General features: G+C 42.4%; 1 protein-coding gene across 1 annotated transcript; it reads right to left on the bottom strand.

The window, feature by feature from the left end:
* Nucleotides 1-6,898: 6,898 nt before the first annotated feature.
* Nucleotides 6,899-7,810, bottom strand: GPR141 (G protein-coupled receptor 141). The gene has a single exon (XM_075827922.1). The coding sequence runs from the start codon at nt 7,808-7,810 to the stop codon at nt 6,899-6,901; it is 912 nt and encodes a 303-aa protein (XP_075684037.1).
* Nucleotides 7,811-12,925: the final 5,115 nt, after the last annotated feature.

Consider the following 12,925-nt stretch of genomic DNA (forward strand, 5'->3'; position numbering starts at 1 on the left):
TTCATTTTATATTTATTCATATGCTGATTTAGGTATTCTTGATTGTTTTTTTTTTTATTTTTGTCACTTTTTTCTTTCAATCTCCCTCTGGGTGGGTTTATAGATCACATATCGGCCCCTTAGTTTCATTTTATATAGGTCCGTCTTAATCATTTTTTCTGGCACTAAGCATTGTGTTTTTTTCACCCCACTCTTACTCTCTTTTTTCTTCTGATTATTCTTCGCTAACACTATATTGCATAAATAGCCGCCTCAATAACATACACAGACACACCCATAGGTCATGGTATTTACCATGTCTTTATTTACCCATACTCTGCAGCTGCATATATAGACTCCACTCTGTGGGTCTTGGAGAGGGGATGGTGCGCTGGCGGAGGAGGGGAGTGGCCAATGCACCTTTCGGGACGCTGTCTTCTGTCAGACATCGCCAGCCCACATCCTCTCTGATGACGCGGTTCCGGAAGTGGGGCGGCAGCTATCTTTGTACCCTAGCCCTGTCGCCGTTATTCCACCTCTGACGGCCCCACAAGATTAGATCTTACGCCTAATTACTAACCATAAAAGGGAGGGCGCCGCTTGGATGACGCCACCCCCGGACGAAGGCATCCGCCAAAACGCGCGTCGGGTCTGGTGTCTCCTGTATGCGGGATCATGAATTTGAGTATGTACCTTCATTCTTTCAGGCTGTTGTTTTGAACTCTTCAGGGTTGATAGCATCTTTCTACTGTAAGGCCCAGGTTACTGCTCTATGTCCTGCAATAAATTTACATACACTTAATAGTGCTTTATAGATTGAACAGTACTTTATACTTGCACATAGCACTTTATTTTGCACTATTCATTGTTCATACCCTGAATATTCTACTCCTTATCCTGCATTTGGTTGACGCAATTGTTTATACATTGTATGACTCAAAATTTTAACTCTTGTTTGTATCTATCTGTTAATAAAATGAATTTCTATTTATTTACTACGTCTGTATTAGTTTTTTGACCATTTCTGTCTATAGGTTCTTGTGTATGTTTTTGGTCAAAACACCAAGTTACACTTGGTTTATATCTGTGGTTATCCTTATCTTTAATGGTATACAATTTTGATGTAACTATGCTTACTGTCTTACATACCATATCATATTATTGTTTATCTAGATAGCCCATTAGCGCTTCATGCGTACAAATCGGTTGTATAGACCATTTGCATAGGCAGACTAAGGAAACACAACAACGCTCAGGCATAGAATTAGGGGGCTGGACCCCTCTTATAGTCCAGGGTACTCACTGGTCAAAGTTCGTCCATGGGGTCCGGTGCCTGCCCCTTTAAGAGCGGGCACGAGCATGCGCGCGCACCCTACGGGATCCGGCAGAGGTGAGTGGACGCGAGCGCTGGAATCTCCTGAGGAGGAGGCTGGGGCCAGCGCTTGCCAACTCGTGGCTGCGGCTGTCAGGGGGAGGTTGGAGATGACAGCCATCAGCCACGGACATTACAGTTATTTGCTAATTTTCGCCTTTTTGTGGCAATTTATTGTTTGTAAAACCAATTATCAATGCGGATATTGCATTTGCTGCCTATCATGTAGCTACTCTCATTGCATTGTGAAAATTACTAGTGCAATTCCAAGGCATGACATTGAAAGTATTGCATAAAAATACCACTACACATGAAAAAAAAAAGTAAGTATAACAACAAGGTATAAGCAAAGCGCTATCATCTTCTAAACACTAAATCTCATATCTTAAAGCAAGAAGACAAGTGCTCTAAAATCTAAAATTGCTTACAGTGCAATCCCATGCATTTAGTAACATTAAAAAAACGTAATACTGCACTTATAATGTCAGTATTAGGCTACGTTCACACGCTAAAGTAAAGATGGCTGTAAAATACGGAGCTGTTTTAAGGCAAAACAGCCTCTGATTTTCAGTCATTTTTAAAGCATCAAACGTGTTTTATGCGTTTTTTGGAGCCGTTTTGGAGCTGTTTTTCTATTGACACAATGAAAAACGGCTCCAAACATGCTTCAAGAAGTGACATGCACTTCTTTTTATGGGGCATTTTTTACGTGACGTTTTTTTCAAACGTAAAAAACCGCCCTGTCTGAAAGCGACAATGTTTTTGTCATTGAAATCGATGGCGAGATGTTTGGAAGCATTCAGCTTCCGTTTTTTCAGGCGTTTTTCAAGGTGTTTCCGCCTCGAAAAACGCCTGAAAACACAGCATGTGAACATACCCTTAGGATATATTCACACGACAGTGGAAAAAAAATGGCCATTAAAAACTGATAGAGTGGGCATTTTGCATCAGTGCATCTCCAAATTTTCATCCATTTACAGTCCGTCTGTCCGTTTTTAATGGCCGTTTGTCATCAATTTGCCATCCGTTTTTCATGGCCGTTAAAAAAACTGATGGATTTAATTTGTTGGTTTTTTTGTCCAAACCCCCTGAAAACACCACAGTGCCCATGTAGATAGTGCCCACATAGTTCCAGTGCACACTGCAGATAGTGCCATAGTGCCCACATATAAAGTGACAGTGCCCTCATAGTGCCACAGTGCCCATGTAGATAGCACAACAGTAGATAGTCACACCCCCATATAGTGCCACAGTGCCCATGTAGATAGCGCCACACCCCTGTAGATAGCACCAACCCCCCTTTGTAGATAGCATCCCCCCACACTGTAGATAGCACCCCCTATTGTAGAAAGCACCCCCATGTAGATAGCACCCCCTGTAGATAGCCTCACCCCTGTAGATAGCGGCACTGTAGCTCCCTGTAGGAGCGGAATCCCTCTGGCCGGGGATTTCACTCCTAGAGGGAGCCCCTGATGTCTCTGTCCATATATGCACAGTAAGGCCAGGGGCTTCTCCAGTAGCGGAATCCCCTGGCCAGAGCATCAAGGAGCTACAGTGCAATTTGGAGGGGCGGGGGGAGTGCCATCTACAGGGGGTGTCAGTGGGAGACAGGAGTCCCCGGCCAGAGATCTCGCGATGCTCTGGCTGGAGAATCCACATTTGAAAGCCCGACATCACTGTCCATATATGGATAGTAATGTCAAGGGCTTGTCCAGGCTCAGCGCTCAAAGTAGCGCTGTGTGCAGTGAATCCTCGGCCAGGATCAGTTTTTACCGGGCGTTACAAGGATTGATTAATAAAAAACGGCCGGTAAAAACGAATCCATTGACTTTTATGGGAAAACGTATATGGACAGTGACGTCAGGGACTTCTCCTAGAGTGGTCCCCTACTGTGGTGCTATCTACAGGACGGGGGGGTGCCATCTACGGGGCCCGGAACGGAAACGGATGCAAAACGGCTGAGAAAAACTGACGTTTTTATCGGCCAACACTCGGACCCCGTCTTGTGAATAGAGCCTAATAGAAAGGTTTCTGTTATTTTGACAGATCCATCAAAAAACAGAAACTTAAGCTACCGTTTATTTCTGTTTAAGGCCTCATTTACACGAGCGTGTGCGTTTTGCGCACGCAAAAAAAGCAGCGTTTTGCGTGCGCAAAAGGCACTTGACAGCTCCGTGTGTCATCAGTGTATGATGCGCGGCTGCGTGATTTTCGCGCAGCCGCCATCATAGAGATGAGGCTAGTCGACGTCAGTCACTGTCCAGGGTGCTGAAAGAGTTAACTGATCGGCAGTAACTCTTTCAGCACCCTCGACAGTGAATTCCGATCACAATATACAGCAACCTGTGAATAAAAAAAAGACGTTCATACTTACCAAGAACTTCCTGCTTCCTCCAGTCCGGTCTCCCGGACGTTGCCTTGGTGACGCGTCCCTCTCTTGACATCCGGCCCCACCTCCCTGGATGACGCGGCAGTCCATGTGACCGCTGCAGCCTGTGATTGGCTGCAGCCTGTGCTTGGCCTGTGATTGGCTGCAGCCTGTGCTTGGCCTGTGATTGGCTGCAGCTGTCACTTGGACTGAATTGTCATCCCGGGAGGTCAGACTGGAGGAAGAAGCCGGGAGTTATCGGTAAGTCAGAACTTCTTTTTTTTTTTACACGTTCATGTATTTTGTGATCGGAAGTCACTGTCCAGGGTGCTGAACCAGTTTAACTCTTTCAGCAACCTGGACAGTGACTGTCTCCTGACGTCGCGTACCGCAAAATGTTTTGCCGGGTTCGGTCAAAACGAGTTCGGCCGAACCCGGTGAAGTTCGGTTCGCTCATCTCTAATGACACTCCATTTGGATGTTTGTAAACAGAAAAGCACGTGGTGCTTTTCTGTTTACATTCAGAGTTTGACAGCTCTTGCACGAATCACGCAGTTCGCACGGAAGTGCTTCCGTGCGACCTTCGTGGTTTTCATGCACCCATTGACTTCAATGGGTGCGTGATGCGCGAAAAACGCAGAAATTTAGAACATGTCGTGAGTTTTTTTCAGCGCACTCACGCTGAGCAAAACTCAGGGACTGTCTGCATGCCCCCATAGACTTGTATAGGTCCGTGCGAGCCGCGTGAAAAGCACGCGCGTAACACGGACGTATATCACGTTCGTGTAAATGAGGCCTAATAGTGAGTTTCTGTAACAAATAACAGATCAATTAAAAACGGGAAGCACAACCCAGATGTGAACAGAGACTTAAATGGCCAAAAAAAATCTGAACTTGACCTAATGATAAAAAAATTAAATTGTAAAATGTTGCAAAAACACCACACAAAACACACGTTTGTTTTTAAATAAATATAACTTTAGAATTGATACTTCACCATAACAAGTACAGTAATCAGTACACGCATTTGGGTCTGTACAATAAATTGAACAACTTATTTATGTGGTTTGGAAAACTACATAATGAAATTTTCGCAAAATGACATGGAGTTCCTTCCCTATTTTAAACTATTTCCCCACAACATAATTGCACAAATATTTTTGTTATATTACTTGTACTACCTAGATAAGCTATGTGAATTGAAAAAGTACAAAGCATAGCTGCAGGGACTCCCTGTGCCACTGTGTGGTGTTCGATCGGGTGCCATATGTCAGAGATATTCGCTTCTAGAAGAAATGCTGCTGGGGCGCAATACCTCTGTAAAATGGCCTGGGATAGAATATGCCATAAAGTTTTTTCTATCGGTTTGTAGAAAAAAAACGCCTCCATATAAAACGGAGCCATGCAGAGGTATAGTAGAGGCCTCGTGCATCTGTATGGCAGCCTTTTTATGGGAGCTGTAATACAGCCATGATGCCATAGATTTATATTTTCAAGTGGTTGTTAAGTTAAATGGAACAATTTAATTGATATAAATACTGTATATCCGTACATTACCATTTAAGCTTGTGGAGATACTTTTTAAACTGATTGCTATAATAATAATCATAATAATAATAAATATTTTTGTATCCATTATTTTGGATCAAAGACTTCAATGTGAAAACTGCATATGTGATTTCACCCTAAGGCCTCATGCACACATCCTTCACTGTTTTCACATACGTTTAAAACTGATCCGTGCGTCCGTTGTGACATCCGTGTGGTTTCCGTTGTCACTCCGTGTCCGTTCCGTTGTTCCGTTGTAAACGGATGCTGTGCTTCCGTTTGTCTTCCGTTTTAAACGGTCCGTTAAAATCCATCTTGTGTGTTGAATGCAGGGAACTTTGGCACGCCCTGCCGTGGCTTAGCAACGGATCCATGAAAAACAGACGACACACGGATGCCTTCCGTGTGCTGTCCGTTTTTTTGACGGACTTATAGACTTCAATGGTCCCCACGGTCACTGAACGACGGACAAAAGTAGGACAGGCACTACTTTTGACGGAACGGACGAACGGAACCGTCAAAACAACGGAAGTGTGCATGGCCCCATAGAAATCAATGTGTCAGGGTGCTATCCGTTAAAAAAACGGATAGCACCCTGAAGAAAATAACTGAAGGGGGCATGAAGCCTAAGAATGTGAATTGACTGTTAGGGAAATCATTTTTGGAAATGCAAAGATCTATTTGCACACATAATGCAAATGAATTATTGCCATATATTATTGTGCCAATGTGTTATGTCTAGAATACCCTGTGTACAATCCAACCAGTTTGAGAACATAAAGCATAAAGTATAAACTGTTTTCAAAGCGTACATTAATATAATATGTAGCCCAAATAAATATTATAATACATAAAAAATAAGAGCTAAGAAAAGAAGAAGCTTGGTAATTCCAAAACAGTTCAAATAGATAAGGAGATAAGTTCCTCAACAGAATTAAAATAAATTACAGTGTGCAGTGGTTAAAATGCATACAAGACATAACATGCAATGTATGTTAAAATATAACATCTGCAGTATGTGAGTACACTCACTAATATACATGCCGGTCCCCGTCGCACTGATTCTGAGATTTTCATAGATTTTTAAAGTTCTTCTAGGGGACTGGAAGTCTAATTGTGCAGCCTTCTTTGATGATGATACGACTCTTTGTCACGCTACCGACCCCGCTGTACTCTATATACTCACTGTACATACTGCTAATAATTTTTGGTCCCCGCATAACCCCTTTAACAATATTTGTCAAATTAATAATCCTCTTTAGATTTGAGCCTGGAGTGAATTGGAGATTAGAGCTTGCTCCCAACAACCTGGGCATACAGATTTTCTCTGCATTTCAAAAGAATAGATATTCATGTAATATATGGACGGCTGGAGTCCGACAGAGCGGCAGCCGCTCTTACTGATAGATAGCTCATAAAGGGGGATCCAGAGTGGTATCCCCCTTTAATCACGTACAAATACCTTAACATGTACAGGGGATATCTTCACAAGATCTTAAAAAAGGTATAAATAGATTTTTAGTACTTCTATTATTACATATACCAATTTAGGAAGAAATAAAAATCTTAAAGACTGTTTATCTACAGGAAATTTGTTAGCAAGAAAACAAAAGCAGGAAATTGCAGTGATGTTACCACAGACATTTTAATGAGCATGTCATGTGTTGTAACACTTTCTGGAAATAGGTTTGTACTGCAAATGACAGAAGATCCAAACAGCTAAAAGCTGTTATACTTAGTAAAATCTCATTGTAATAGAAGAGATCAAAAGGGTGATGTAAGAAATAGATCCGAAACATATGATAAGGAAAGAAACAAATGATCATGACTAAAATAAAAAATAAACTTTTCAGCTGAGCCCAGAATTCTTGATGATCTAAAGCTGCTCGTTTCAATTTCTTCATGAGCTTCACGATGATGAAGATTTGTACACTCAAAAGAACACACACCACTAGGAATATTACTGCAATTGTAATATAGTTCAAGACAACCACAAAAGGTCTCTCAATTTCCTTGTGAAAACAGAAACATTGGTCAGGCATATATTTTTCTTCATCTGTACCATACTGGAGAAAGAACACAGGCAAAACAACAAGCAAAATAATAATCCATACAGCGGCACTAGCCACCACAGAGTGCAATGTTCTGTAGAACTCAATCTTGTCTTTTTGTTTGAAGTAGCTTATGTATCGGATGCTAAGCAAAGCAACATAAAATGTAAATGAAAGATACATGTGGATATGTATCATGGAGCTTATAAATCTGCAAAACGCAAACCGAAATATCCATTTTCCTTGAATGTAATAGGTAATTCGAAAGGGAACTGTGAGAATAAAGACCCCATGGATTACTAGTAGGTTGATGACTGCAGTGATGGTCACAGAACGAGTGTTGGTTCTACATAACAGAAACACCATTATAATAATTCCAATTGTTCCACCAATTACTATTGTGGTGTAGAGTGCGATCAGGATGCCAGTTTCAATGCCAGGTGGTATAAAACAGGCTGTTTGATTGGTGGTTTCATTAACGCCGTGAACCATTTTGTTCATCAATTTGTTAGTTATCTATAAGTAAAACAATAAAATCAGTATAAATACACATGAATATATTTGGCACTAAATAAATATTATTCTCTTCTGTGGGATTGTTTTGTTAAGTGTTGACAGGTCCACTTTAAGACTAATAGAACATAAAGAATATTGAAGGTGAAATACTCTATTCACTATTTTACAACATTCTATTGCTCTGGGGCAGGGGTAGGCAACCTTTTTTTGTATGGCGTGCCGATAAAAAAAAAAAAAAAGTCAAAGATGAAGTACTCCGTGTGCCATGCAAACATGAAAGTCATATAACACAAACTGTTACCATGTATGTGATGTAAATCTATTAATCAGTCATTTAGCGTATGTTCACACGAGGTCATTACGTCCGTAATTGACGGACGTTTTTCGGCCGCAAGTCCCGGACCGAACACAGTGCAGGGAGCCGGGCTCCTAGCATCATAGGTATGTACGACGCTAGGAGTCCCTGCTTCGCTGCCGGACAATTGTCCCGTACTGTAATCATGTTTTCAGTATGAGACAGTTGTCCGGCAGCGAGGCAGGGACTCCTAGCGTCATACATAACTATGATGCTAGGAGCCCGGCTCCCTGCACTGTGTTCGGTCCGGTACTTGCGGCCGAAATTCGTCCGTCAATTACGGACGTAATGACCTCGTGTGAACATACCCTTAAGCTTACATTTCAGTGTGACCCTTTTCCCTAACTTTCTTTGCAAAGATGATTCATCTGTGGCGCATACAAGGCTACTGAACACCACCTTTGGGGGTGTATGTAGGAGAGACCGCGGCTACTGAATACCAGCTTAAGGGCACTGCACACAGGTGAGAGAGCGACTACTGAACACCATCTTGGAGGGGGGTGCATGTAAGATAAACCGTGGCTATTGTACACCAGCTTAAGGGCATTGTACACAGGATAGAGCGACTACTGAATACCAGCTTGGGGGGGGGGGCAAAAAGGAGACTCCGTGGCTACTGAGAACCAGCTTGGGGGGACGCATAGAAGAGACTGTGGCTACTGAGCACCAGCTTAGGGGGGTCACTTAAAAGAAACCGTGGCTACTGAGCACCAGCTTGGGGGGCACATGGGAGACTGATGAAGAGGCCGGTGCGGCGTTGAACCGCGTAGTCTGTACGAATAAATGGATCTTTAAAATAATTCTCCACTATTCCTTCCTGATGTTAGCAGCACTATATTGTGGTTCCAATTTTTTCGTTTCCCTTATCTGTCACTCCAAGCGATCCCCTTTCCAGCGGATTAGCTTTGAACCCAGCTGCAACTGCATCACATATCCATTGCCTGTACCAGTGTTGTGCCTGCTGTAGCACAATTTTAATAGGTGAGTTCATATCAACTATCCTGCTGTCTCCATACACAGTGTGATCTGCACCATGTGGCGCCGTGTTTTTTGTTCTCCTCTCTTGATACTGTGGCTACCGAGCACCAGCTTGGGGATATGGAGTGCACATAGGAGAGACCACGGCTACTGAAGACCAGTTTGAGGGGATGAACACAGGAGAGAAAGTTGCCGACTTTTGCTAACTCTTCTTTTACAGAGTGGTTACTGAACTCCTTGTGGTGCTGATCACCAAGAGAAAGATCAGCACTGCATTGTGTGCTGTCCAAGTGTTCGGAAGCAACAAAGACAATGAAGTACAGCTCTCTTTCCTGGTGATTACAGCCACCAAGCACATAATGAAGCACTGCTCTCTCTCCCTGTGTTCAGCACCCCCAAGCACGCAGCAGCACTGCACACTGGGAGTGGGAAGTGTGCCAGCAAACCATGCCCCGGGTGCCTGCTGCGACACCAGTGCCATAGGTTGTTGACCCCTGCTCTAGGGTATATGAGCATCATAAAGAAGGTCCACCACTTTGCTATGGCTCATTGAGTGGTATTCAGAGAGGCACAAAGTAATAGCGTCTCCTACTTTGCAAGACTCTACATACTTTACATGGTCGCACATTCATTTGAATGGGCGCAATGTAATGCAACATTTCCCTGTTGCTTGAAGTGACTCCCTCATTGATATCAGCTAATCCTAGTGGGTTCCAAGAGCCAGACCAGCAATGAGCAAATGTTCCACCACAATGGCTTTGTTTTTTTTTTTTACCTCTGCAAAAAATTAGTAACATTGTAAATATTTAGGCTTTTGCTTAAAGAGGCTCTGTCACCAGATTATCAAATCCCTATCTCCTATTGAATGTGATGGGCACTGCAATGTAGATAACAGCAAAGTTGTTTGTTTTTTTTTAAAAATGATAATTTTTGCCCAGGTTATGAGCAATTTTATATTTATGCAAATGAGCTTTTCAATGGACAACTGGGCGTGTTTTTCTCGTTTTACCAACTGGGTGTGTATTGTGTTTTTACCAACTGGGCGTGTATTGTGTTTTTACCAACTGGGCGTTGTGAATAGAAGTGTATGACGCTGACAAATGAGCGTCATACACTTCTCATCGTTCCTACCCAGCTTCTTCCACTGAAGACACACAGCGTGATGTCACCCACAGGTCCTTCAACCTTGACGTCGGACAGAGAAGATACTTGGGCTCCAGCTATCCGAGAAGGTAATATGCTTGTCTCTAGGGAGTTTACTATGCTTACCTGCACATGGTGATGCTGCTGCAGATTCAACTGTACCCTCTGACGCCTGGAGCCGATGTGTCTTCTCTCGTCCAATGCCAAGGTTGAAGGACCTGTGGGTGACCTCATCGTTCCCACCCAGCTTCTTTCACTGCAGACACACATCGTGACGTCACCCACAGGTCCTTCAACCTTGGCGTCGGAAGAGAGAAGACACATCGGCTCCAGGCGTCCGAGAGAGTACAGTTGAATCTGCAGCAGCATCACCGTGTGCAGGTAAGCATAGTACACTCCCTAGAGACGAGCATATTACGCTCTCGGACAGCTGGAGCCCATGTATCTTCTCTGTACGACGCCAAGGTTGAAGGACCTGTGGTTGACGTCACGCTGTGTGTCTGCAGTGAAAGAAGCTGGGTGGGAACGATGAGAAGTGTATGACGCTCATTTTTCAGCGTCATACACTTCTATTCACAACGCCCAGTTGGTAAAAACACAATACATGCCCAGTTGGTAAAACGAGAAAACACGCCCAGTTGTGCATTGAAAAGCTCATTTGCATAAATATAAAATTGCTCATAACTTGGGCAAAAATGATCGTTTTAAAAAAAATAAAAATACTTTGCTGTTATCTACATTGCAGCGCCGATCACATTCAATAGGAGATAGGGATTTTATAATCTGGTGACAGAGCCTCTTTAACCTATCTTGTACCATGTTTTTCTAGTTGCAGTTACGTATGCTGTACTCACAGCTAAAGCTAAATAACAGTTTGTTGGTTTTCTGTAACCAGAGTCCAGTGCATTGGAGTTCAAATTGCAGTTACACAGTCAGAACTAAACTTTTAGGTCATATTTCCAAGAGCCGTGTAGAAATAAACCACTATATTTTTCCAAGTCATTAAACTGATTATGTAGATTTAACTGAAATGTTGTTAGATTCGGAATTAAATTTTTAACTATTAGGGCATGTTTAGACCTGGCGGACAATTTCTGCTGCAGCAAATTTCGGACTAAATCTTCTCTTCAACATATCTCCATCAAAATCTGTATACAAAGCATCCAGAATTTGTTGAAGAATTCCCGCAGGTTTGCGCCTGCAATGCAAAGGCTAAAACCCGATGTTAATATCCACAGCTTCTCCACAGCAGACTGAGCATGCTGCAGCTTTGAAAATCTGTAGCATGCTTTTCTTTCCCTACAGATTTGTTCCGCTATATGTGGATGAGGTTTTAAAAAACCCCATCCCCTCGCATTGTACTGTAAATTGCTGCGGATTTGTGATGCGGAATTCACAGCGCACACACAGCAAATCCGCCACGTCTGAACATGCCCCTAGGCCACTTTCTCATGTTGCAGTTTTAGTGCAGCACTCCGATGTTGCACGATAGTGATTGGGATTTTTTTTAAATCCCATTCACACAGTGCAGTTAAAAAATAATGATTTTCAGGGACTGCTGCAGTTTTTTTTGCTGCAGACAAGGGTGGGAACATCATGATCTGCCCAACTGAGAAGTATGAAAAGGAGGCCTTTAGACAACTTACGGACAAACATGCATACAGTAAATTGACTCATAACCCGATATGATCCTAGTCACGGCAGACGTGGAGTCACTTTATACGAGTATTCAACATACGGATGGAATCAATGCGGTTCGCTTTTTCCTGAGGATGAGCAACTGGGATGGCCAAATCTGTGAACTTGTGTTAGATCTAGTACAATATATTTTGACTCATAATTTCTTTGTATTCAAAGATTCATTCTATTTACAAAAACAGGGCACTGCCAAGGGGGCGGCGTGCGCGCCATCGTATGCAAACCTGTTTCTCGGTTTTTGAGAGAGGCAGGTTTTCCATGGCGATGGCGCCGCTGACCATGTGCAGTGTTGGATGAGGTATATTGATGATCTATTGATTATCTGGCAGGGTACTGAGGTACAGTTGATGCAATTTATGCAGCAATTAAATACCAATGATCTTAACATCAAACTAACCTATGTTTCCATAGAGGTGGATACGGAAAGATCTTTACAGTTCTATGTCTTTAGGAAAAAGACGTTGGTCAACTCTTTCCTACATGCGACATCAGCACATAACCAACCCACAATCAGAGCCATCCCAGTTGGTCAATTCCTCAGGGTGAGGCGGATCTGCTCATCCAAGGTCAAATTAGAAAATCAGTCTAAGGATCTAGAGGAGAGGTTTTTGGAGAGGGGCTATAGCCTTTGATGCATTAAACAGGGATATAGACGGGCATATATTGTATATATTACATTATATGCATTATATTGTATATATTACATTAGTATGTTGGTGTTTCACACTATGTAGTAACAATGTGTGTTTATTTACACATATATATTATGTCATGTTATTAAAATAATTTACTTTGAGTAAGTGATTATATTTCACTATTAACAACTTTTATATATTTTTTTTCTTGCGACTTATATTTTTTGGAATGAGGAGATGTTGTCGGTTAGAACAATATACATAATATATTTTTCTTTATTA

The sequence above is a fragment of the Rhinoderma darwinii genome, chromosome 5 (assembly GCF_050947455.1).
Source record: "Rhinoderma darwinii isolate aRhiDar2 chromosome 5, aRhiDar2.hap1, whole genome shotgun sequence".
Classification (NCBI taxonomy): Eukaryota; Metazoa; Chordata; class Amphibia; order Anura; family Rhinodermatidae; genus Rhinoderma; species Rhinoderma darwinii.

Bases quoted from the DNA above. Each gene is read 5' to 3' on its own strand.
- GPR141 (XM_075827922.1), bottom strand. From the start codon at position 7,810: ATGGTTCACGGCGTTAATGAAACCACCAATCAAACAGCCTGTTTTATA.